Raw genomic sequence first — 26,474 nt, 5'->3', positions numbered from 1 at the left:
CCGGAAGACATCACTGGAGCCGCTGAACCTGCTGTAACTGTTAAGTCACCGCTTGACCATCAGGGACCGTTTGACAATATTTTAATCATGTCAGCATCTCATCAATGTTGACATGATAAATGTTGGAAGCTATGGATCTGTGGTAAAAAATAGAAGTCAAGTTCTTTGTGCCACGCTATTATGTAAGTTCCTAAAAGTCTGACACATATAGTTGCTCACTCAATACTTGCTCACTCTAAGCTTACTCATGTAATATCATAGTTTGGATGATATTTTATTTGCAATAGAACATAGCCCTTTTATTTTAATTAGACACCAACAGATTTTATTTCATGTCATTTATTTTTAATAATTGTTTAGTTAATTCTTGATTTTGAGCCATACATTTCCTTTTTGCTATGCTGTCTTTAGATTATAAAATACATTAGAACTTTTTTATGTTCCCATTGAGGACACTGGAATGAAGTGACCTTACGTGTGGAACAAAATGAGATGGAAAACAAATAATGAAATGATCAGCTGACTGCATAGAACAAGGATAATAAATCTGGCATCGTAGTGCCTCTCAATTAGACTGTGCTCCTAATCAATTTCCTGTCTGGCTGAGCAGTGACGTAAGAAAAAAATTAACTTACAATTGTTTTCCTTTGATAGTACCGTGACCTGAAACCCTGTCATCATAGCTGGCAACTGGCAATGAGTCAAGAACAAAATGACTTTGCTGCATTTGATACATTCCACCGATGCTGTATTTCCTTACATAATTATGTAGCACACATGAAATTAGCCGAGGGAAGAGCGAAAGAACCATTCCAGAGAGTAATATTTTATTAGTTTAAATGCAACATTACTTAAAACAAATTTGTATAGTACTATTAATTATGCTGGTGACATACAAAGGGTAGTAACAAGTTGGATATATACATTTTGCGCAGTACAATTGCCAATGTATTCCTTGAGGTATGTGACTTGACACATGTTAAAAGAACACAGACAAGAGCTAAAAGGGTTAAACAGTAAGTTATGTACCATGTAACACAGTGGAGGTATCTACTCCATTGGGAATCAACCCCGCAGCCTATCTATTTACAGGAGCCAGTGACATTACTGATATGCTCCTTACTAACATTCTTGAGGTGCTGGCATGTGAACGAGGTTAGACTTGCCCTTAAGAGTTCTGGGGAAGGATTCCAATGGCAGGGTACCATATGGTAACATACAGTGAGCAACTCAGGTTTCAGCATAAAGAATGTGAATCCTTTATTTAGACTTAGGACTAAAATTTAGACTAAGGCAGTGGTTCCCAAACTTTTTTGAATCACAACGCCCTAGAGTATCAGAATTGTGTTCCCACCACCTTAGGTGAAATGTTCCTTGAGAGGTGGACAGGAATTGCGTCTTGGTACGCTGCATCTTGGTACACAGAGGATCTGAGAAGATATGTTAAACAGCAGCCACGGTCTTGTGTACAGACACCCCCATCACCAGCACCTCAGATACTCTACTTGCATACAAAGACACAATATCGGATGCATATTGATTGCACCGGAATTCTGAGCAACTTAGCTACCGGGCCAGTGAGACTGCGTACAAGGATTTTGCCACGGCTGCGACACATGTACAAAACGGTCACGACCTGCTTGTAGTTTTGTGCCACACCACCTACTGGAGACTCGCACTGGATCAGCTCTTCTCTCAGCCTTTGCACAACTCTGGCAAGGGCATACAAATTACAAGTCAGTATGACCCTGGCCAAACTACAGTATCTTACAATCTTATAGATGGAAAAACACAATGGGTGGAATTCAATTGTTTGAAAAGTCAGTTGCGTGTCTGCTTTTTTTCCTATCTAATAGGTAGGAAAAAATAGACAACCAACCGACTTTTCAAACATTTGAATTCCCCCAATGAGTAAGATAGTGGAATAACATTTGTAGGTTTTGGTGGGGATAAATGTTCACTCTACTAGTTCTGGCTCCAGGCAGTTGGTACATCACTGCTGTCTGGCTCTCGTCAATAAATGATTACAAGCACTGTGCTATCATTTTCTACTAGATTCATAGGCAGTCTCATGAATAGAAGTTCAGCATAGCTTTATTCACTGTATTTATGTCAATATCAACCTTATTTTTCCAACTAAATTTGAAGCTCATATAGAACCCAGATTTTTTGTGCTTACAATTGATATGCTATATCGTTTTGCAAATGCTCTGCTCATTAGAAAGTGATAGCTTTAAGAACAATTTATCGGTTGTTACTTTAACACAGTAATTGAGCATGAAATGGTTTTATTAGCTGTGCGGATATTATAGCGCAGTATACCTAAAATGAAACACACGCTGCCCTGTATTTTTTGATTGGCAACCTCTCAATAAAGAAACACTTTGTAGCTGTGGAAAGGTACTTCTGTCTGCGGTTGCTAGAATAGTAATAAAAATACCATTGCATGGAAAGACACCAGATGGAAGGAATGTCAACATACTGGAACTAATTTAGGTAGATTACTCAGATTGAGAGAGAAAGCATAAGGAGAATTCCCGCTGATCCATTGCAAGAATTGGGCTGTCCCTTTAAACCAACAAACTGAATTTTTCCCCCTACGGTCACAAGCAAACCAAAGAATAAGCACTTAATGAGGTTTTCTACTGTCAAATACAGAAGGCATTTTTCTGTAACCTTATCTGGCTGAATGCAGCAAGCCAACAATAACTTCAGCTTCATATTTTCCAAGATGTGGTAAAATAAACAACCCCCCCCCCCCTTTTTTTAAATACGGTCATTGAAAGAGCTATCCTGACGACCTAAAACAAAATGTGTCACTTCTTTATTTTAAGTTTGTCTGTCTACCTATTTATTATAACAATCATTTAGAATTAAGGAATAACATACCCTGCAATACTTTTTTGAAATGCTTAAATAAAAATTTAATATAGGTTTATATTGTGTACATAGAGCACTAAATAGATGTGCATAGATTGTTGAATAATACAGCACAGCATGCATCAGTTAGAAAGGTAGGGTGATGGAAATGTTGGATATACTAGGGCTCGTTATTCTGTTTTGTGACTGTGTCAAAAGTGGGTATTGGATTATTATGGCAAAACTGCCATAATAACATAACATGGGTCCTCACTACAACTCTCTCTTATCTGCACAATGCTGATAGTGGCACCTAGCTGTATTACCCCTACAATCATATTCTGCAAACTTTGCAGTTTCAGGAAGTTCTACCTTCTACCTTCTCCCACAATGCCATATATAGGCAGGTCCGCCAAGAGATCAGTTGGGTCCCAGTAAAAAGGGCCCCTCATAGAGGAACTTGTGTGCCTGATGATCCCATGGTTACTTTTTTCTGGCAGACCCAGCACCCCAGAGACCTGGGCTCTGGTATTATTTACACACATAAACTCTTGGCACACCTACTATATTATGATTATGAAGGAGCAGTTGCTAGAACTAGATACATTTTGCAGTTTTTTAAATGCTACTATGGCCACAGGATTATTAACATTATTAACATAGCGCCAATATATACCACTGCACCTTACAATTTGGAAGAAAATAGTAATAGAACAGTAATAAAACAAGACTGGGTAATAATAGACGGACATATAGTTGTATTTACAATAAAGGTACCAGCACTGGCTGTAAAATAAAAAGACGGTTTGTACATAATAATTAACAATTTATTAAGACAATAAAAATTAATTGTTAAAAAATATAGTAAGACCGTTTATATAAAAAGGCCACAGTCTATTTATAGAGCCACAGCATATTCTGTATAGATATAATGCTTGGCTAGGGTACTTATCAGGAAACATGAATCAATTGAGTAAGCAGCAATTACCATGGATAAGTTGCAGTCCCCATAGATTAATCCTCCATGTAGGTAATATTGTGGGAGACAAAAGGACTTGTCCTGACAGATGGTGCTGCAATGAAATCCGTATGCATCAGTGTCCAAAACAATTCCAATGCTTGAAGGTGCAAGTCCAAGTAGCTTAGAGCTGGCCCAATCGGTCAGTGGTGCTCAATGCGTTTTACTGGTAAAGTCCTCCAGCTTCCTCAGGAGCATGACATACAGATGTAGCCATGCTCATCGTGGCCACATCTACCATGAACGGGCACTCCTGGCACTCCTAGCCTAACCAAGCTGCGCCTTTTGCCGCCCTCATTCATGCAAATGTGGCGCGTGCGCGCCTTAGGCACTTGATTGCGGCAAACCAGGAGCGAATGTGCCTAGATGTAGCCACAATGAGCATGGCTACATCTGTATTGGTAAGAGTGCCCTGCTCGCAAGCTCACAATCTAAAGGTGAATCTTAAGGCTGAATAAAGAGTAGCTGTCTAAAGAAATTCTATTTGACAACAGTAGCACTTATCATGTTGTTACTGGATTAGCCCAGCTAAGAGCTGCTCTCTCTTAGGGGGAGCTTTAGCAAGCCTTCTAAAGTGGTCAAGTGGAGGTACTGCCCATAGAAGCCAATCAGATTCTAGCTGTCATTTATCTAGTACATTCTATAAAATGACAACTAGAATCTGATTATTTGTTCTGGGCAGCACCTCTACTTGTTCTCACTAGAAGCTATTATTAATTCTCCACCATACGGGTATATTCAACTGAAGTCGGATCCATTTCGACATTCATTTATCGGAATGGATCCGACTTGGGCTATTCAATGTCATCTCAATTCGACTTTTAAAAAAGTCGAATTGAGATGCAGGAGCTAGACGGGGGAGAGCCACGGGCAGACTGGGAAGAGCAGTGCTGTATAGTTTCCACTGCTGTATAGCCACGGCTATATAGCCACTGCTGTAGCGCTGCTCTCCCCAGCCTGCCCGCGGCTCTCCACCATCTCCCCCCCCCGTCTCTCTGCCTCACACGTCCCTCCGCTCCCCGTCCCTACATCACAGCTGCCTCTCACGGCAGCGTCCACCCGGCTCCAGCAAGCGAGGTCTCGCTTGCTGGAGCCGGGTGGATGCTGCTGTGAGCGGCGGCTGTAACATCCTCCAGCACTGCTCTCCCCCCCCGTCTTGCTGCCCGCGGCTTTCCCCCGTCTCCCCGCGACTCTCCACCTTCTCCTCCACAGTCCCTCATCTCAGTCCGACATTTTTTAACATACAGTTACAGTATAGCCAGCTTGGGTACAAATTGTCAACATAAAAATATCAACATGGTCATGATGTCTATGTTGACCATATCACCATTCATCATGTAGACGGTGATAAAATGTCAATATGTTTAGAATGTTGACATTTGTCTTGGTGGCCAAGCAGTAACTTACCTTCTCCTGGTGTCTTCCGGGTATTGACAGTCATTTGACCATCACTTCGGGGTGAGAACTATAGTCTTGAGGCCTCTCCCCCATCTCTAACCCTTATCCCTTCTCCTAAAGATAACCTTCCTTCTAGTGCATAATTCTATCCTACCCTTTTCCTCCTCAAGCCCAAACCTCCCCCTACAACCTAACCCTTACCCTCCTGCCCGCAACCTATCCCTCAAGTCAACATTCTGATAATGTCAATATTTCACCTGTCGATATTCTGACAATGTTGACACACCGCCTGTCGATATTTTCACAATGTTGACCGGTGGGCGGCTCCAGAGGTAGGGCTGCAGCACAAACCAAAATTAAAATAAGGGAGCTACACCAACTGCCAGTGAGTCCCAGCCAGGGAAGTTTGGCAACATTTGGGGTGTCAGTTGGCGTGGCTCCCATATTTGAATTTTGAACTGTGCTGCAGCCCTACCTCTGGAGCCACCACCATCATAACTGTCGACATTGTGGTGTCAACATTATGAATGTTCAACATTGTCGACCTCCTGACTACATCCCGTATAGCCTCTCTGTCTTATTTTCTTTTAAAACATGGAGATACTTCAGTACTAGCAATGATGAACTCTGACCTAGAATATGTTGTGTAACTTTTTTCCACTGTCAGCTCATGTGTGTTCTTATTATTTAATGCAGGAGAAAACTACATAAGCATTGTATTACAAAAGTAAAGTTTCCATTTGGACATATAATGCAGTTGAAACAGGAAATCATTTTGTGTGGTTTTTTTTTAATACACATTTTACCATTGACTAGATTGTACATTTCTGAAAGATAACTGGCTAATATTTCTTCCGACCATAATTTTATAATTGGTAGTCTTGACGCTGCAATTAATATTTTGTAGGAAAGCTATCTTAAACCTGTAATAATGCACTAAGTATAGTGTTGCAGTTTCATATATTATGGAATACATTATTCAATGACCACCTTTTTACTGAGGAAAACCATGCTCCTTGTTGGCACAACACCAATAACAAACAAAATCAGAAGACGTTAGCCTGGAAAACTCATTATCCGTATAGAGAAAAAATATCATGCGCTCATTTTTGGAGAACGTTATGGATCAAGTAATCCGTCCCAAGACAGCTTCTTCTAGTTTCAGAAGCCTCTCTTTGAATGAGGATTACACAGATGGGAATCACTGACAGGAGAGGACAAGTCGGACCTTCAGAGCAGGGTACATTCATGCCTCAGCTCCCTTTTTTCTTTATCAGATCTTCTTGGCTGGTGGCTCAAGGGTGGGAGCATGAAGCCGATTTGGCATGCAGTGTAAGACAAATAATAAGGAGACGGGGAGAGATGATAAGTTGAAATATCACATTTTTCCAGCTGAGAATTCTAAGTAATTCCAGGTTGGCTGATTTCTTCTGAAAGAGCAGCATTACAGTATGTGTAGTTTCTGGAAATAATGCACACTTACATAAAATGCTTTGTTTCACTATGTTTTTCAATGAAGTTTTCTGCAAGTATATATTCCCGTTGCTCTACAACATATTATACATAACTTACACTAAAAAGCAGTAAAATGGAATTCTGTAATGTTTACATACATACGTTTTGTTAAACTTGCATACATGTGGCTTAACTCTTTTTACACACAGAGCTTGCTGTTACTTGTATGTTAAATTTGTACGTCTTGTTTTCACTGCTGCTTTTAGTTTTCTACACACAGTCCAGGCCAGGATGTAATGGGAGCCAATAACATCATGGGAGTGTATTCAATAGCTGTTGGAAGCTGATGTCTTGTCGGAAAGACGGCAGCTTCCGACAGATTTCGGGCGGAAGGGGTTCCGACCTATTCAAAATGTGCAGTTTTTTTCCGACACGTCGGGAATTCCGCCACAGACATGTCTCTCCGCCGCCAGCTCCCCCCTCCGGCTGCCAATCTCCACTCCCCCCGCCGGCCGCCACTATCTGCTCCCCCACGCCGGCCGGCGCTGTCTGCTCCCCCCGCCAGCCACCGATCTCAGCTCCCCCCCACCGCCGCTGTCAGCGCACCCGGCAGCCGGTGACAGCAGCAGCAGCAGGACACGACACTAGGAACGGCCAAATCCGACAGTCGAATTTTGCTCAAATCCGACAGTCGGATTTGGCTGTTCATTGAATAGCCCTTGTCGGATCCATTCCGACAAATGCATGTCGGAATCGATCTGACACTTATTGAATACACACCAAAGTATCTGATGTTTGTGGCTATAGCCTACAAATACCATGGCACCTTGGATCCAATATGCTGAAGCCAGGAAATAGACGCATGCCATTACATTGCCGGAGTTCCTGGATATAGACGCTCATTTGTAATGTCCGATGTGTGATAATTTCCCAGGCGGTATTATCGGCTCCCATTACATCCCGGCCATATCTGATATATACAAAAATTGTTTTTGATCTTACCAGTCCTCACTTTGGACTTTGTTGTGTCTATGTAGCAGGCCTGGCCAACCTGTGGCTCTCCAGCTGTTGTGAAATTACATGTCCCAGCATGCTTTACCAGCTGATCGGTGGGAGGGTATGCTGGGACTTGTAGCTTTACAACAGCTGGAGAGCCACAGGTTGGCCAGCCCTGCATAGATTTGCTTATACTCCTGACATAAATATCCTAGAGTACTTATAAGTATTGAATTGCAGTTATTGCCCTGCCAACATTAGGAGGACTTGTTAAGCTTTGGGAATTATACTAACAATTTGTTGTGTGTGTGTATTTGTTTTTGGCTATGTTTTATACACTATACACAGTTAAGCATTACTTTGTGGCTTCAGTGCTAATATTGGTTGTAGGATCCCAGACTCCTGGATACTAATGAGGCATATTTGGCTCACCATGGAGAACGTGTGTTTTCCATTCATATGAGTAGTAACATTGCACTTTCCATGTCCTTCTACACAATATTGCAGGGAAATTATTATTATTTTTTTCATTCTTTGTAACTGTCTTTTGCTTGTTGTATGCTTTTATATTTAATGAAGGTCAGTTATGCATTTAGGATAACATTTGGTGTTAATTGCAGTTGCTAATTGCCCAATTTATATTCATTTGAACTTGCACAAGATGCCACTCGTATATCCCATTTATGGTGTGATTTTTGTCATATAGATAAATTAATCAGAATACTCACAGCCTCATGTGAAAGGTGTTTTCCAATTTAAGATACATAATCCGAACTTTTCCCTATTTATTATTTGGTGTCTAAACCCTTATAGCCCAACCAATTTGTTGAAATAAGTCCAGTCTTGGTACATATATGTATTGGGACTACTGCCAGCTAGCCTCAGTAATCATCTTTGGTTCCTGGCTCCCTTCTACAGAATTCAGGAATGATTATGAAGGCATGCCAACAGAAGTACCAGCATGTACCAGGAACCTACTGAGTAGCAAATGGCAGGACCTGTGGGAGAGAAAACACTTAAGTTCTAGTGGGTGGCAGGAGGCTAAAACTTCTTAATTTGAAGTTGAAACCCTCTTTAAAGTCATTTTCCAATCCTTAGACACAATAACAACTGAACACATGTAAGTGTGATATTTTGCATTTGTTTCACACTGAGGTTAGAAATAGTTACATGCACTTGTTACATTTTCTGTATAATGTCCAGACCTGTTTACATCACAGTACTTCCTCCATCTGCACCTAGTACATTTTCCCAGGACACTACCAAAAGAAGATGGGATCCCCATAAAAATAACTTTTGAGAAACTAGCAATTTTTCACTGTGGCCTATATTATATTAGCATACACTAAATTGCATCTCAAAACTTTCTGCGGTAATGCTAGTAAGTTCCAAGTAAAAATAAATTGTGAACTGTGTCCACAAAGGGAGTGTATCTCAGTGCAAGTAAACAGCACACTAATACACCTATTCTCCCACATTTATCATTGCTTTCCCCTACTCCATATAATATTAATATTTAGCCAGTCTGAGGGTGGTTATTAGATATAAAGGCTTTTCTCCAGTATGAGGGAACCACCTCCATCCCCGCATGCCTCTCAGACCTATATCAGTGGGTGTGGTAGGGTATGCCGGTTGCCGGGCTCCCTGCGACCAGCATACTGGCGCCGGAATCCCGACCGCCGGCATACTGACAGCTGGGCAAGCGGAAATGAGCCCCTTGTGGGCTTGCTGTGCTCGCCAAACTGCGGGCACGGTGGTGCGCTACGCGCGCCACGCTATCTATTTTCCCTCCAGGGGGGTCGTGGACCCCCAAGAGGGAGAAAAAGTGTTGATATGCCGGGTGTCGGGATTCCGGCGCCGGTATACTGTGCGCCGGGATCCCGACATACCGGCAAACTGAAGACCACCCATATCGGTCATATGGGTTGCTACTAATATAAGTAAACCCTCAATAGTTCCTCTTGCTATCTATGATTGTAGATATGATCAAGAACTTTTATTGAGTTTGCAATCTGTACCAGACATCTTCATATCCACAAAGAAAACTAGCTCATCGTAGAAATGTAAAATCCTTTCTAGAATTACAGAAATAGGATATATGCAGTACTATACTAAATAGGATATATGCAGTACTAGGAGATTTGCTGTTTAATGCCAGGCACAAGAGATTTTAGAGCGTTATCTGTTTTGCGGCGCCGGGCTTGTGACCCTATTTGGGATGCTGGTGTTGGCATTCCGAGTTGGGCTCAGGATTCCGGCGTTGGTGTTTCAACTGCCAGGATCCCGACCGGTGGGATCCTGACCGTCTATTAGAATGCAGTGATAATCTTCATTATGTGAGCCATATTCACCTGTGATAGTTCACTTTGTAGTAGGATAAAAAGCAACTATAACAAAACTTTAGCTCAACTTACAAAAGTTACTTTTGTTGATATAGTTGTGATTAAATGACATAAACCCTTTAATCTCTGTGCGTTCATGCACTACACTGTGCTGGAACTTGTTCGTTGACATCATTCTTTGTCATATCTCTCTTCCAGTGTTTGAAAATAAAGATAAGATTGTGATCATAATGGAATATGCAAGCAAAGGTGAACTGTACGATTACATCAGTGAGAGGAGACGACTGAGTGAAAGGGAAACAAGACACTTCTTTCGACAGATTGTCTCCGCTGTTCACTACTGTCATAAGGTAAGCAGAGCATATGTTGTGCAACGCTCGGTGTGTTCTGTAACTGCACAGATGGTGGTTTGGATGGAAATCTGCACTGCCGTAAATGGTGATTTAAACTTAAATCCTCGTGAGGTTATGCTGCCATATTGCACATATCATATTGCTCAGCATGTGCAATTTATTATTTTCACTCTGGTTTAAACCTTCTCTGCCAAGGTGGTCAGTAAAGTTCTGCTCTGTTATTCACCGCAGGCCCCGTAACATTAAAAGACATTGAATAATATAGCTTCTCCTCTTTCCTAATGTAAATGAAACAAGACAGGAGCTGCTGCAGATAAGTAGGCCGAGTGTATTTTTAGTGTCCCACCAGTCAGTGCAAACATTTAAAATATCACACACACACAAAATTCATGGATGGTTTCACTGAGCAAATATTTGCACAGATAAGGAGTCTTTCAGATCTCACTGACCTTTCAGGAATATATTGGAGTTCAAAAAAGTTTTAGTATTTGGAAGCCATAAAGAATTAAGATAACTGCTTATGCACAAACTGCTTTCATTCCACTGGAAAAATGTAAGTTATGGTGTAAGTGTAGAATATGTGTACATGGCTAGGCTCTCGCTGTAGCGTACTAAATATTTTTATTTGGTTTACTGTAAAAGCAGACTTTTAGAGGGAAGCTCAGTTGGGTGGAAGGTTTAGCATGATAAAATAACCTGATCCCGTGGTATCCAATAACAAAAAAAAAATGGTTGTAGGGTTTTCAGAGCTTATAAGAGAACACATTAATACCCTTTCTTCATACAAAATCCGGCTCCAGTCTGGGTCACCGGACACGGGTTTCAAGCCATGTCACAGCGGCTTAAAACTCTGTTTACACCACAGGATGTAGCCAGGTTAATGCCAGGGTTTCCTTCTGCTGGCATTTGGAAATTACATCATCTACAATCACCTGTGATCAGGTTTTCCGTAGGCTTGTAACAGGACCAGGGTCGGATGATCCTTCCTGAGTCCAACCCTGCTCACTACCCGGGTTGGATTCTCGGTTCACTGGACCTGGGTTATTTTTCAGGGATCCTTATACACCGAACCACGACCCGGGTCATGCAACAATAAACAACTTTTATATAGATTCTGCGCTATTATAACCAAGTGTGTTTATTGCTGAATGAACATCTCAATCACCTTTACAAATATAAGCAAAAAGTAATACTCCTTTCAGACCGCCACCTATGAACACGGGTTATTGGTACATGAGCGCACATAACCCGTGTTCAGGTGCGGTCTGAAAGGTGCAAGGGTTGAAATACCTGGTTGAGCGACCCGGTATTTCAACCCTGGTCGCGAGCAAGGTTGAACTCGTGTTCAGCTCAGCTCACTGTGTGGTGTGTGAAGGGGAGCTGGGTCGATGTGACCCGTTTCCCGTTCACTGTGTGTGTATGCGCAGCGCTTGGAGATCATGTGATCTCCAAGCACCACTCCCGGCGCGTCACCGCTGATGACACCAACCCGTCAGTATGCCGGGTTGCAGACAGTGGTGGCGGGGCGCCTGAGGCGAGACGCACACTGGGAGCTCCCGTGTCAGGCTCCCGGGTGCGACCCGCCTCAGGCGGTCTGTAAGGGATATAAGTTATTACTGCACCAGTAAAAAACATGTAAAAAACATGTACACATATAAGCGAATGATTGCAGCAATAAAATAGTCCCACTTAAAAATAACAAAAGTATCCAATGTTACCCAGACCTCTCCTTTTACTGGCTTTTAGTTACACATGGATAAGAGTTTGTGTATAAAAAATAAAAATATACTTTGTTTGAGTTCCTTAAAATATTTTGGACAAGTCTCTCAAAATTGTTCCAATCGCATAGCCATGTGTGGATGTATGCATATATAGAGAAATAATTGACTGTATCTCCGTTAATGCCAGAAAAGAATAGACCACGTCTTTCAAATGGTCAGGCGGCTGCCCTCACTGCTCCTAGAGGCAGATGTTTAACCTGGAGAAGGCATAAGGAAGTGATAAACCAGTGATAAGTGCAAGGTGTTAAACACACCAGCCAGTCATGTCCTAACTGTCAATTTGCATATTGGAGCTGATTGGCTGGTGTATTTATCACCTTGCACTTATCACTGGTTTATCACTTCCTTATGCCTTCTCCAGGTTAATACATCTGCCATATAGTTGTTTAAGTCTCGCTACGGTGTAGCCACTTGCAGCCACACTCTGTGTGTTGCTTTCCTCCCAGTTCAGGATTGCTCCCGGCTGTGTATCTCCAGCCCCCGGCTCCTTATAACAGTGGTATTACTGGAAGCAGCCTCCAAAGAGGATTTGCTCGCTGTCTAAGTGATAGGTAGCGGGGGTACTTGAGTAAGGCAATAGTGCACAGGTAATCTCTAATGCGTTTCACTCCACCAGGGGGCTTTTTCAAATAGAACAGACTCTATATAAAAATTGCTTCTTGTCTTTAGAAGAATCAGTTGCTACTGGTGGAGTCCAAAGGTTCTTCTATGTTGAATGTGTGTACACAAACACATTTCTTTTTCTGCTGCTAAGATATATTGCGAAAAATTGATATAATAAAATAGAAGTAATAATCACCCGAACATCAAAAGAAAAATTTCCGATGCAACAGTAACCTGGGTTATTGCAGAGATGTAAAAGGGGTGTTACTTGTCATGCAGCATTATCCCACAGAACCATTGCCTGAGGGTTTTTTCTTCACTGTGGGTATAGGCAAATCTCTGTACTTGCCTCAGCTATAAAACCACAGCTATAGGCCCACTGATTTAACTTTGTATGGATAGTGCAGGTGCTCATAATCATGGGTGTTTGTTCATCATCTTGCAATGCATAGCCCAAGCCTGCATTCACCGGAGGAGGTATAAAACCCACCCCATTCATTACAACATTCATCACAATGTAACTTGGGGTATACTTCCAACTTTTATAAGTAAGTTAGAAAGTATGATGACATCAAGATGGAAGTTGCAGGACTGTAGCACTGTATTGTTCCGCACAAATAGGCCCCAATTTAGACCTGATAGTTGCTGTACATTTACCCAGAGTGGGCGATTATCGACAGACTGCGCACCGCAATGCGTACGCGCATCACCAAACAACAACAGGCATCGCCGAACAGAGACAGGCTTATGCGAAAATTTCAATTGCACAGCCATTCGCAAGCTGATTGACCGGAATAGGGCACCTGTGGGTGGTAACTGACCATTTTCTGGGAGTATCAGGGAAAACGCAGGCGTTCCCAATCGGTTTCAGGGAGGGTGTCTGACGTCAGCTCCGGCCCCGATCAGCTTGTTCCCATAGCACTGTAGGAGTACGTCCTGGGCTGCGCACAGACTGCACACACTGGTAAAATCATTAGATGGTCAGTGAGGTGTGAACGGATTTGCAGCTGTCTGCTGACTGAGGGACATTTGAGGCATGGCGTACACATGTGATCGCGCACTTGCACGGGCGAATTTACACTCCCCTGAAAGCAGGACATTGATCAGGTCTGAATCCCCCCAATAGTCTCTTCAAGCCTGCAATGTAGCAAGCTGGGTCTCAGAGGCTGGTCTATTCTCCTCTGTGTCCAGTACAGAGGCCTGATATCTACAGGGATTCTGAATCTCTACCAGACATTTTTACCCTAAATAGCAATTTTCCCTGAGCTTACACCTGATTCAAAGCTGCGAAAAAAAATGTAGTAGTAAGTCTTAATGAAATTACTGCAGCTAAAATTCTCACACACAATTGGATACCAAAATCCCTGTGTCTGGAAACAATTTCTTGTGCTGTGGGGGGAAAAAAATGAATGTGGCCAACTGATTATGCCCCATAAAGTCAGTATTGGTGGGGTAAAGATTTTGTAAAATAAGGCAATGAAGACATTTATGTATATTTTAATGTTTATGTGCATGTTCTTGTAAATTTTTTAGCCAGACCACACTTGCGGTTCCCTAATACAGCCTTGGTGTTTTGATATTACATTTCCACTGAATACAGTGATGAAGTTGAGTTTGTTTCACTACGCAAACTGTTTACATGACTATATTTGCAGTGTTCTTTTTATAGCAGATCCGTCCTGCTGTCTTGCGCCCAGACTAAACACTGTTGGACACTTCTTACAGGGCTAATATTCTTATGTGCCAATTGAAATGTTAAAGCTTTGATAAACTTCGCACACAGCAATAACACATATTTTCTCCTTAATCAAAGCATTTCTTTGTGAAATGTTTATCGCAAGTTGCATATGGAATCAGACTAACACTTCCAGATCTTGGCAATAAACAGTCACGTTCTCACTAAAGGGGAGCTGACATGAGGTACAAGAAGAATCTCCTCTTTACTGTACACTTTGTAGGAGGAAGGATTCCAGTCATTCTCCTCTTTGCCAGATAGCAAGTAACTAATAGGTATGACTATTGGTAATGTCACACTAAAGGAATGATGCCCAGTCTATGGAGATTCACTGCCACTGGTTCTACCTAGTGTAGTGTTTGTGTATTTTACATATTTGCTTTCTTGTTCTAGAATGGTGTTGTGCATAGAGATCTAAAGTTGGAAAACATTCTTCTGGATGAAAATGGCAACATTAAGGTAATGCTCAAATTTCTGCTTCAAACTGACTGACTCGTCTGTATGTTATAAACGAGGTATCAACTCCCCAACGTCGTGCTTCTATCAGAATTGCACCTTGAGTGGTTGGCCCTCTTGCACATCCCTAGTTATACAATAAGGTCCTGTGGCACTGAATTAATTATTGCATCTGGCATGCTGGCGAGTTTTGTGAGTATGATTCTAAGTTAACGAGAGAAAGTAGTTCCAGGCCTGTTTAATTCTACATCCTTACTAAAAAAACAATCCTGACCATTAGCGGCACCTCCTTTTAACGCCAAAGCCTGCAAATAGTCGCAATAATCAAAATGGAAAACAGAAGAAATATTTATTGTAATAATTAGGATGCCCTAAATATACGACAGGTTCTGGTGTAGTTCATTCTCTAGCCCTTTGTGGGAGTCAATATGTGGGTGCAAGTGTGCGTGTGGGGGTGGATGGGGGGAACATACGGTCTGTCTAGTAAGAAAACCTGTTACCAGTACTTTAAGAAGAAGACATTAAGGATTTGTTCAAAGTTATTAGAATACAGTATTGTTGGCCTGTGTTGTTGTTAACAAGATGCCTCAGTGAAAGAATAAATATTAGCAATGGTGCTCATTAAAGTGCAGGTTTTCAGCCCTCCTCGTCCATTATTGCAGCCTTTCAGAAAGTTCTTAGCCACTTGCATATTAATGCCTGGGCTAATGTGATCAACACGAGGAGAGGTCAGGCAGAATGCTATGCTCAGAGCGGAATATTGCCTGGTCTGAGCAGCATAAGAGCAGAGTACACAGCAGAGCGGCCAGCCAATGGGAAACTAAGGTGGAGGGGAGCAGTATGGATAGTTATTAAGGGGTACTTTGAAATCTATAATAGCTATGAAGATGATAATTAAAGATATATACCGTATATACTCGAGTATAAGTCGACCCGAATATAAGCCGAGGCACCTAATTCTACCACAAAAACCTGGGAAAACTTATTGACTCGAGTATAAGCCTAGGGTGGGAAATGCAGCTCTAGCCGTACACAGCCCTCAGTGCCAGATATGCCCTCATAGTGCCAGATATGCCCCCACAGTGCTGCCAGATATGCCCCCACAGTGCTGCCAGTTATGCCCCCACAGTGCTGCCAGATATGCCCCCACAGTGCTGCCAGATATGCCCCCACAGTGCTGCCAGATATGCCCCCACAGTGCTGCCAGTTATGCCCCCACAGTGCTGCCAGATATGCCCCCACAGTGCTGCCAGATATGCCCCCACAGTGCTGCCAGTTATGCCCCCACAGTGCTGCCAGTTATGCCCCCACAGTGCTGCCAGATATGCCCCCACAGTGCTGCCAGATATGCCCCCACAGTGCTGCCAGATATGCCCCCACAGTGCTGCCAGATATGCCCCCACAGTGCTGCCAGATATGCCCCCACAGTGCTGCCAGATATGCCCCCACAGTGCTGCCAGATATGCCCCCACAGTGCTGCCAGTTATGCCCCCACAGTGCTGCCAGATATGCCCCCACAGTGCTGCCAGATATGCCCCCACAGTGCTGCCAGTTATGCCCCCACAGTGCTGCCAGATATGCCCCCACAGTGCTGCCAGATATGCCCCCACAGTGCTGCCAGATACGTTCCCTCCCCAAGTGCCAGGTATGCCCCACAGTGCTGTTACTTACCCCTCCGTCGATCCCGCGCTGTCTTCTGGAGGGACACGAAGCACACAGCGTGCGCGGCTCTCCTGTGTCCCTCCTGCATCTTCGGCGGCCGCGGCGGGTCTATTATAGGAAGTGCCGGTTCGTGATCAGAGGTCACGAACGGGTATTTCCTGTAATAGAACCGCCGCTGCTGCCGCCGGAGATGCAGGAGGGACACAGGAGCGCCGCGCGCTGTGCGCTCCATGTCCCTCCTTCACACTGCTCTGCCTCTGCCTGCACTGACTCGAGTATAAGCCGAGGTGGCTTTTTCAGCACAAAAAAAAGTGCTGAAAAAGTCGGCTTATACTCGAGTATATACGGTACATTGTTATAGAGCATTAATCTTACTTTTATCCTGTAGTCCCACACTTTTATGCTGCAGATATATGGGTGCAAAATTAATGCTTGGATCATTAATTTCAATGAATGAATGAAAAAAATAAATAGATTTAATTATGTTATAAAACGTCTGGCCGAGACACTGTGTGATATTTTCCTACTCTATTTGGAAGCCCGACTCACCTGTTTATTGCTTCGTCCAGACCCCACTGTGGACTTTCCTGATTCTCTGAAGGACGCCAATCTCCTTCTCCCTGGGACACACTGTATTCTGGCATTGGGATGGCTTCAGTCTCTCATTCTGGGAGTTTGGAAAGACTGGGACATGCCATGTCTCACTCACATATCTTGAGTCGCAGTCTGGGTGTGATCCCAGTTATGGCTGTACCTTGGATGCCTCAGAGGTCATCGTTTGACCTATTTCAACCTGGTTATATTTGTTTGTATTTATGGTCTGCTTCCCAAGCCTGCTCATTGGCACCTATGGTCTACCTGGCAACTCTCCTTACCCCCTACTGCATTTGTTTTATGGTCTCCTAGGCTCTGTTACTTTCATCCATGTATACACCAGCTTGATTTTAGAGTTTTGCAGGTATCGTTGCTTAACACTGTGTTACTTGATTACGCTTTATTCCTTATTCTTTATTTGATTATTTCCTTTTTTCAAGTTTTAGCTGTGTGTGTCTCGTGCTGCCTCCTATTTTTCTAGTGATCATGTGTTGGTAGTGTGTTCACTCCCCTCCTCCCCAACCTCCCTCGCACCTCCCCACACACCCACACTTTTTTTCCTTTGTACCCTTCCTGTATTTTTACCACCTTATTTTAATTGTCCCTATAACCTGTTAGTTATCTATATTATTTGCTACTAGGCTTTGTTACCTGCTTAATATATTGGGTACCGACACTTCAATGGCGTGCTATCTGGAGCATTGTTATTTTATAGATATGTTATCAGTAAGTGTTTTCCACCTGTGTATACACCATCTTTGTTTTGCAGTTTTACAGATACTGTTTCTTAACACTGTTATACTTGCTTACGTCTTATTCCTAATCCTTTATTAGATGATTCCCTTTTGTGTGGCTCTTGTTGTCCCCTATCTTTCTAGTGATCATGTGTTTGTAGTTTGTTCATCCCTCTCCAAACCCCCCCCCTTTTTATTTTTTCTTGTACCCCTTCTATGTTATTACCTCCTTATTCATTTGTCCAAATCCACAACTCCATTTGCGGAAATGCAGACCCAAACTTGCAGGGAACCTCCACCATGTTTAACTGTTGTTTGCAGACACTCATTATTGTACCGCTCTCCAGTCATTCACCGAACATTCTGCCTTCTAACCAACTAGCTCCTAACTGTCATGAGTTTAAAAAATGGCAGTAGCTGATTGGTTGGAGCAACCTTTTTCTAATGAGTGATAACAAGAATATCACTCATTGTTAAATTTGCTCCATAGGAAGGTAAACTACAGAAAGGCCTTTTCCCAAAAGAATCTTAAAAATACAATTATGTGGAAACATGATATACTGTACCCCCTTAGAACCTAATAAAAATGAATCACAAAAGATGAATAATAAATGTGTGTAATATGTGGATCCAGCTTTTCTGGCCTTTGCAAAGTCCAGCTTTGGCAGAGGTTAGAAAGAGTCTGGGATGTGACTACAGAGAAGAGCAAGACCAGAGAAAAGAGATACTCACTCACTTGGTACAATTCCTATTGGCTGGTTTCACAGGAGTCCAGGGGTGGGCTAAATGGCAATTGGCAGGCTGTGCAGTATGTTCCATGATGCGGTGGCTGCTGATTCCTGGGGTATGAAACCAGGACATATGTTACATACAACTTCACATGTATGTTCATATGTCCTGGCCTGCTCCCCCTGCACACTGTGAATGGCATTGCAGCCCTGGGGCAGCAGCCACCGCTGGGCTAATGTGATCAGCACGAGGAGAGGTCACGTGTGTACATAATTGAATATTCCTTGTTCTCAGCCATTCTTCCTGAGTTATACATTTGTTTCCAGCTGTTACCTGCTACAAGTTAGTAATTGCTACTACAAACCCCCCTGTGACAGCTAGCATTAATTATACCAATGTTTACACTTAAAAACAAAGACTTTGGCACCAATATGAAATTAAAATTCACACTCCCATGCCAGCAGCAAGTACAAAAATACCACCCACACCACGTGTAACTAGCGTGTGCTGTACATACATCACCACTTCCCACCCTTGTGTTGTCTGCCAAATAATCTTTCTCGTGTCTCATCCCATTTTAAATTCTATTTATAAGAAAAGAATAATTATCTTTTATATAAATTTTTCGGTCAGTACAACTTTCATTTAATTGGAGAAACATGTATGATCTGTGATTTGTCTCTTCTTCGAGCTGAAAAGATTGCAATGTGCAATAAATTCCATTTTAACTAATCCCGTTGTTTAAACTTTATATTTACAAAAACAAATTAAAGTGGCATTTTTTTACACTAAATACAATATGTGCCTCAAACTTCACAAATTATATCAGAGAAAACACTTCCCTCCTTGTAAAATTTCTCTCCACAGTGGGTGCTTTTCTTAATAAACAAACAAACAGAAAACATACCAAAATTGGGATTTATTTTGATAAACAGAATTTGCTATATGAAACATCATCTTTGTAGTTTTGAAGGGCAATGAAGAAAAGTGGTGCCGCAGATTGTGCTCTGTACATACAGATGGAGTAAATGAGCGTGGCTACATTGCAGGCGGGGGCAAGTGGCGTGCCTAGCTGCGCCTGCGCCTCGCCCCGCCGTTGAGTGTACACAGATGCTCCCATTCACTTTGAATGGGGCGCATGCGCATCTACAACGCACGCGTGCGCCGTTTGCTCCCAGCGGTCCGCCTCGCCGAGTGTGAGTAGGCACAGATGGAGCCACTCCATTCAAAGTGAATGCGCGCCATTCAAAGCGCATGCGCCCCATTCAAAGTGAATGCGCCCCGTTTGCTCCCAGCGGTCCGCCTCGCCGAGTGTGAGTAGGCACAGATGGAGCCACGATTAGCGTGGCTCCATTTGTACATGCCATTTTTTTAAAAATTGTAAACAATGCAAAAATTACTCAAAGTTCGAGCCAAGCAACTATGGCCCTCATTCAGCACTGATTGTACATGCGACTGAACGTGCACTGATTGCGATATCAATCACATATCTGCGAAGACCTCTAGCTAAACCCACAATCTCATCTGCGATTATACAACCCCATTGCAAATATAGCCCGTCCCATTGCATGCATAACTGCAAATGCAACATGGCGTATATTCACTTAAAATTACAACAATAAACACAGCTCTTACACATCTATTTCAGCATGAAACTGGGATGGTTTGTTTCTTGTTCTATTCTGTCAGAATAATGTTGGGCAGGCATTAAGGGACATAAACACAATACATATATGTACATACATGTAAAATGTTAAAGTAACTATAATAGTAATAAGTTATGCACAACACTGCTAAAATGAGCATATTTTACCACAGTGCAATTTTGCAATTATTAGCTTGACCATCAGAACTTTTGCTGCTGCCATCAATACTTCCACAGTCTGCGCGGCTCTCTAGCTACTCCGCCTGTGCGATTGAAGCATTTGCAATTTCTGCAATGTGTTTCTCATATATTGTGATTACAACGCCCATGACACACCTACTGTGTTCGCGATCGCTACTGTGTTCGCGATCGCTACTGTGTTCGCAGTAGGAACACGGAACCCAGACTTGGCACGTACGCATGGTCTTCCGTTTCGTTGTGTATACATACGCAATGTGTCGATAATAGCTCACTGCGTGATTATTTGCATTTGCAACTGATGCTGAATGAGGGCCTATATCTGTGACACAATACAAAAACAACTGCAACTTGTATTTCCAACTGAAGGTTAACATGCCTGACCACTGTGTAATAATTAAGCCTAAGTGCAGTTTTCAAATAACTTAAATATATTCTTCAGCTGAAAATAATGTGTAAAAGGAAATAAATTAGTGACCTCTTTTGCTTTGTGTAAACATTTAAATCACTCTAAAAATGAAAAATGTTGTACTGGCGCATTTATTATCCTCAAAACAAGTTAAGGACAGCTATGAAAAAAATGACTGGAGAAAGTAAATATTTAGAATTCACATACTCTTCATTTATTGTAATACACTTAGGGGGGTATCATATTAGCAGCGGTAATCTACCTCCGCTAATAGGTTCGCAGAGGGCTATCCAATTAGCCCCAATGCACCCACCCCCCCCGCCTTCCCCCCCGAAGCCGGCACCCAAAGCATAATCCGCGACAAGCAAGCTGCCGTTGCAGCGATAACACATGGGATCTTCTTGTGCGATCGCGGGTCTTTTTTGCGGCCGAAGAAAACGGATCCTAATTGGATACCACGATAATGGCCATCAGTCATTAATCGCAATATCTGGCGGGCAAAAACAGATCGCGATTAATTGATACCCCCTTAATATTTCTGATTATATGTATAATATTATTTTTTCTTTTCACATGTTTTTAAGTTTGCATTGAAATATAGATCGTTTTTACTTAACAAAAGTGAACGCCTCTGCCTGATTGACAGCTCAGGCTTACTCAGCCTGCCGTCACATTCCGTTGCGATGTACATCACAGATGCGATGTGATCATGAAGGAAGGAGGTGGCATGCAGCAATCCTTACTGAATTAGGCCCAGTGTGTGTGTTAGCTGCCCTGTACTGATTACTGAATAGCATAACAAAAGAATATTACATTTGTGCATTATTTTACAGAAACAGGCATGCAAATCTAGTATTTCTTTAAGTAATTTGTCTATTTTCCCACTTGTATTAATTCACTATATTACTGCTTTTTAAGTGCCAAGACCATGAAGTAATCTGAAATCCTATTAATCTTGTTTCGAGAAGTCTGACAAGTTTAATGGGAAAAGCTGATAAGCATCAGTCTGTGAGGATGGGAGTGTACTTTAATGTAAATACCTTTTTCCTGAATATCCATAATGAAAATATGGCTGCTGAAACAGCACTTCATGAAAAATCTAATATTACACTTTGCAATTCATGTTTCATACATTCCATGTCATTTAGAAGTATGTCATTTTTTAAGGAAAGTATAGCGTGCAATTTTAGAAAAAATACTTGCACTCTTGAGAACCTTAGCAAAGGTCACAGACCAGTGTAGCTTCATTAGCAGTGTAAGTGTTTCATTATTCTTTCCTTGACTGGCAAGGCACACGTCTAAAGGATTAAGAGCAACTTCCTGCAAGCCAGCCAGGGAGAATTAATAGCACAGAGGAATCCAGGCCAATTAAAGGCAATCTGAAAAACTTTTTTTTTCTGCATTACTTTAAAACTTGATGATTGTTAAAGCTATATTCAGTTCATTTAACAACTGACAGTGGAAAAAATGAGCAGTTTTCTGACTAATAAAAATTATGTCAAACTACAATTCACAGCCTTCCCACAGCTAAAGGAGCATGCTAAAGCTTGTGGAACTACAAACGCCAGTATTCACTGGAAGTCAGGACCTACGGTGCCATGGAGTTACACAAACATACCTAATAGTAAAAAAAACCCACAAACCACATAATGTAATATTATATTTGAAATGAATCATCATCTAAAATCTCTTGTTTCTAATCTATTGTTCTCTTTAATTCATATGGAATCTTCTTTTCCTATGTCCTAAAGTAGTCCTATAAAAAAAAAATCTGATTGAGTGACGAGGCAATGTTTCTAGTGAAGTCGTGAAGCAAATGTAAAAAAGGGATCTGTATGTGAATTGCCAATCAATGTAGCTTGCCTCGGCTGGAGCGTGGGAAAGATGCTCAAATTGTCTATCCACTTGTTGAGCCCTTGGAGAACATGTCAGCTGCAGGGGGAAACAGCAAATGTGGACCCTAGTAATATCCAACATACCTCTAAAGATGATGCAGTTATATTACCTGTGGCCAAATTGACTGTTAAAGGTTCATTTGGATGCAAGAAACTTTTGTGCATTGAAATGTGAATTGGAAATCATTGGTCACCAATAGAGAAACCAATCCCAGGATCCCGTCTTCTGTAATCCTGCACGTTTTTGAGTCTCAAAAATTCCCAGGATTATAATAATTAAATCCTGGATATTATTACTGGATTCAAAACACACTGTATTGAGCATAGGGCAGTGGGATAATACTTTCTTGGTTCCGGTCGCATTATCCAGTCCTCTCAGGATCTCCCAGCTGCTTGTAGAATAGAATTAGTCCCATGATGCTATTACTCTCAGTCACCGATAGGCTGGGAGCTCACTGCACGGTGACATCATGACTGCGGGACATGTTCCCAGTCAATCAGTGACTGAGGGCAGCCGTACCACTGGACTCCAACTCTTCTACGACAGTTGAGCCTGGGAGAGGACCAGTCAATGCACCAACCGACAAGAGAAATGCCTTCTAATCAGTATTGTGGGACAAAGGTAAGTGAAAGGGGGGGGGGGGGGGGTAGGAAGAGGGAATGCAGTGAGAGGAAGGATATATTTGTGCAATTCAATCCTGGGACTGAGACTTTTTCAATCCTGAATCCCAGGTTTACAAAAATGAGGCGTGATTGGCTTCCCTAGTCACCACTAACATATTTGCACAAAATAAAGTTTATGTTTATTTTCCCCACTAACATATTTGTGCCTGTACTACTTTTATCCCATCTGCCTTAATAGTCATAGGGGTCTATTTACTAAGCCTTGTATGAAGATAAGTTGGAGAGAGATATAGTACCAGCCAGTCAGCTTTTAACTGTCATTTTTCAAACAAAGCCTGTGACATGACAGTTAGGAGCTGGTTGGCTGGTACTTTTATCTCTGTCCACTTTATCTCCATCTAAGGCTTAGTAAATAGTACTTGGAACAAATTTGGTAAACTGAGCGCATCAATGGTACCAACAGATTGAGTTATACAGCTTGTGACTCAAAAATGTATAACCACTTTACAAGTATGTATTTGCTGATTACATTTTTCCTGAAACTTTCTTTTTTTCTTCCATGCAGATTGCTGATTTTGGCCTGTCGAATCTCTACCAGAAAGACAAATTTCTGCAGACATTTTGTGGTAGTCCACTTTATGCATCCCCAGAAATAGTTAATGGAAGACCTTATCGTGGGCCTGAGGTAAAGGATAGCTACTATTTTTTTTTCTTTTGATAATTGTGATTGTGATTGAGGTAAAAGAAATTATACAAAGTTACGTCTAATAAAATACTATTAAGTTTAATGAAACAGAAAAAACATGCTTTTGTGTAAAAATTATATGCATCATATAGTTGTCAGTCACTATCTCAACATTTATAATGTTGACATCAGAATGTCTCAGTTATTTTGACATTGTAAAATGTTGACATCATAAATGTCAATATCTGGAAAATGTCGATATAGACAAAATGGCACTTACTGGCATGTTTACAGTTATAACACCCTCATGAGTAAAATTATCTAAGGAGCATTAAACCCATGTCAAGATCCCAGCACTGGCAGGTCAGGGTCAGAATACTCAAGGGCCCCATACACTAGAGCGATAATGCCCGATTTCAGCCCAATTCGGGCATTCGGCCCGATATGTCGGCTGAAATCGGGAATTTTAGAGGTTTTCCCGAACCGATCCGATCCGATGGGCATTCCCGTGAGCATCGGATCGGATCCTCCAGATTGAATGTGCTGCACATTCAATCTGGTCCGACCTGGGGGCATGGCTTGGCATCGCCCAGGATCGCCAAGATATATTGTATGCAAATGGGCAGCATCTGATGTATCCTGCCCCCCGGGAGGCTGCTGGGGTGATCCGACATGAGATCGTTCTAGTGTATGGGGCCCTTCACTGTACACCAACCCATCACATAGGATGTGAGTTAACAGTAACATCTGTTAAAGTTCTATAGGTAGATAAAGTACCAGCCAGTAAGCGCCTAACTGCTAGGTTAGTGGTTGAGTTTAAAAAATGACAGTTAGTAGATGGTTGGTTGGTACTTTAGCTCTGTCCACTTTGGGGTCTATTCATGAAGCAGTGAAAAGTGTGAAGTGAGCCAGTGGAGAAGTTGTCCATGGCAGCCAATCAGCATTGAAATAACATTTAGAATTTGCATACCACAATTGTACAGAGCAGCTAATTGGTTCCCATGGGCAACTTCTGCATAGGCTCACTTCTCCATTCTTTTCACTGCTTCATGAATAGACCCCTTTATCTCTCTCTAAGGCTTAGTAAATAAATTATGCAACATTCTGCACAATGTACCTCTGAAATAGTGGCCACCAGCTCAAAATTGCAGATTAATGTTGTACTGTATTAGTTAAAACACATTTGTCTTTATGCTATTGCTTGATATTCCTGAAATACTGTACATTATTTTCAATTACAGGTTGACAGCTGGGCACTTGGTGTTCTCCTGTATACTCTTGTTTATGGAACCATGCCATTTGATGGGTTTGATCACAAGAACCTAATTAGGCAAATAAGCAGTGGAGAATATCGAGAACCAACGCAGCCCTCAGGTAATAACATGAAATAAAATTGGCATGCTTACATTATTAGTTGGGTTAGAAGAACATAACATACTATTCAGACCATAAATTACTGGCAGCTGTAGACAAACTAGCTTCTAGGGCAAGTCATTACATTATGTCCACTCATCGCACCTTTGAGAAGGGATAAATGCTGCATGCTTTGTCTGTTTACCTTTACTTTTCACAGGAGTGTGGTTCTATTCTACAAATTGCATCAGGCTGATCTGTGCTATATGACGTAGTACAATCGAGCAATGCACCTCCCTGTTAGCGTTACATTAAAAAGTGTGGCAAGCAAATAAACATAAAAGCCACAAAAATCCAGCATACAATAAAGACTCCAAGGGGGAGATTCAAATGTTTGAAAAGTCAGTTGGGAGTCTGTTTTTTCCTATCTAATTGACAAAAAAAAAAACAGACACCCAAACGACTTTTCAAACATTTGAATCTCCCCCCAAGTGTCCAGTATATAATTCAGACTCTGATTTTTCAGCATATCATGTCTTTGTATTTCATAAATAATTTTAGTCCAGAGCCTCCCACTTGTTATTTCTGCCCCTACCCTCACGTCTGCTCCCTTTCCTGATTTATGTCTATATATATATATATATATATATATATATGTATATATGTATATATATATATATGATAATTTTTATCGGGGGGGTGGGGGGTGGGGGGGGTTGGTTATTCATGTATTTGAATTGGCTGTCTCAGTTACTGTGAGTGCCGGCAGCTTTGGACTATATATTTAGACTTACCATACTATCCCTTTAAACAGCGACACTAATAAATTACACAGGTTCTCAAGAAATGCACAGAGCCTGTTTAATTCATGAGTGTCCTAGTTGAAAGGGATACTGTAGTATGTTAAGCCTAGATAGATAGATAGATCCAGTGCTGACCACTAAGCCTCC

General features: G+C 41.9%; 1 protein-coding gene across 1 annotated transcript in view; it reads left to right on the top strand.

Moving 5' to 3' along the window:
- NUAK1 (NUAK family kinase 1) overlaps positions 1–26,474 on the top strand; it is a 119,799-nt gene that overhangs the window by 86,790 nt on the left and 6,535 nt on the right. The window contains exons 3-6 of the mRNA XM_063927734.1: positions 10,267–10,418; positions 14,934–14,999; positions 24,052–24,171; positions 25,413–25,545. Of these exons, the coding sequence (XP_063783804.1) occupies positions 10,267–10,418; positions 14,934–14,999; positions 24,052–24,171; positions 25,413–25,545 (471 nt within the window). The remainder of the gene's footprint in view (positions 1–10,266; positions 10,419–14,933; positions 15,000–24,051; positions 24,172–25,412; positions 25,546–26,474) is intronic.

Source organism: Pseudophryne corroboree, chromosome 6 (assembly GCF_028390025.1).
Source record: "Pseudophryne corroboree isolate aPseCor3 chromosome 6, aPseCor3.hap2, whole genome shotgun sequence".
NCBI lineage: Eukaryota > Metazoa > Chordata > Amphibia > Anura > Myobatrachidae > Pseudophryne > Pseudophryne corroboree.
The sequence above is the reverse complement of the archived record's forward strand: the minus strand, read 5'-3'. Positions and strand labels throughout refer to the sequence as shown.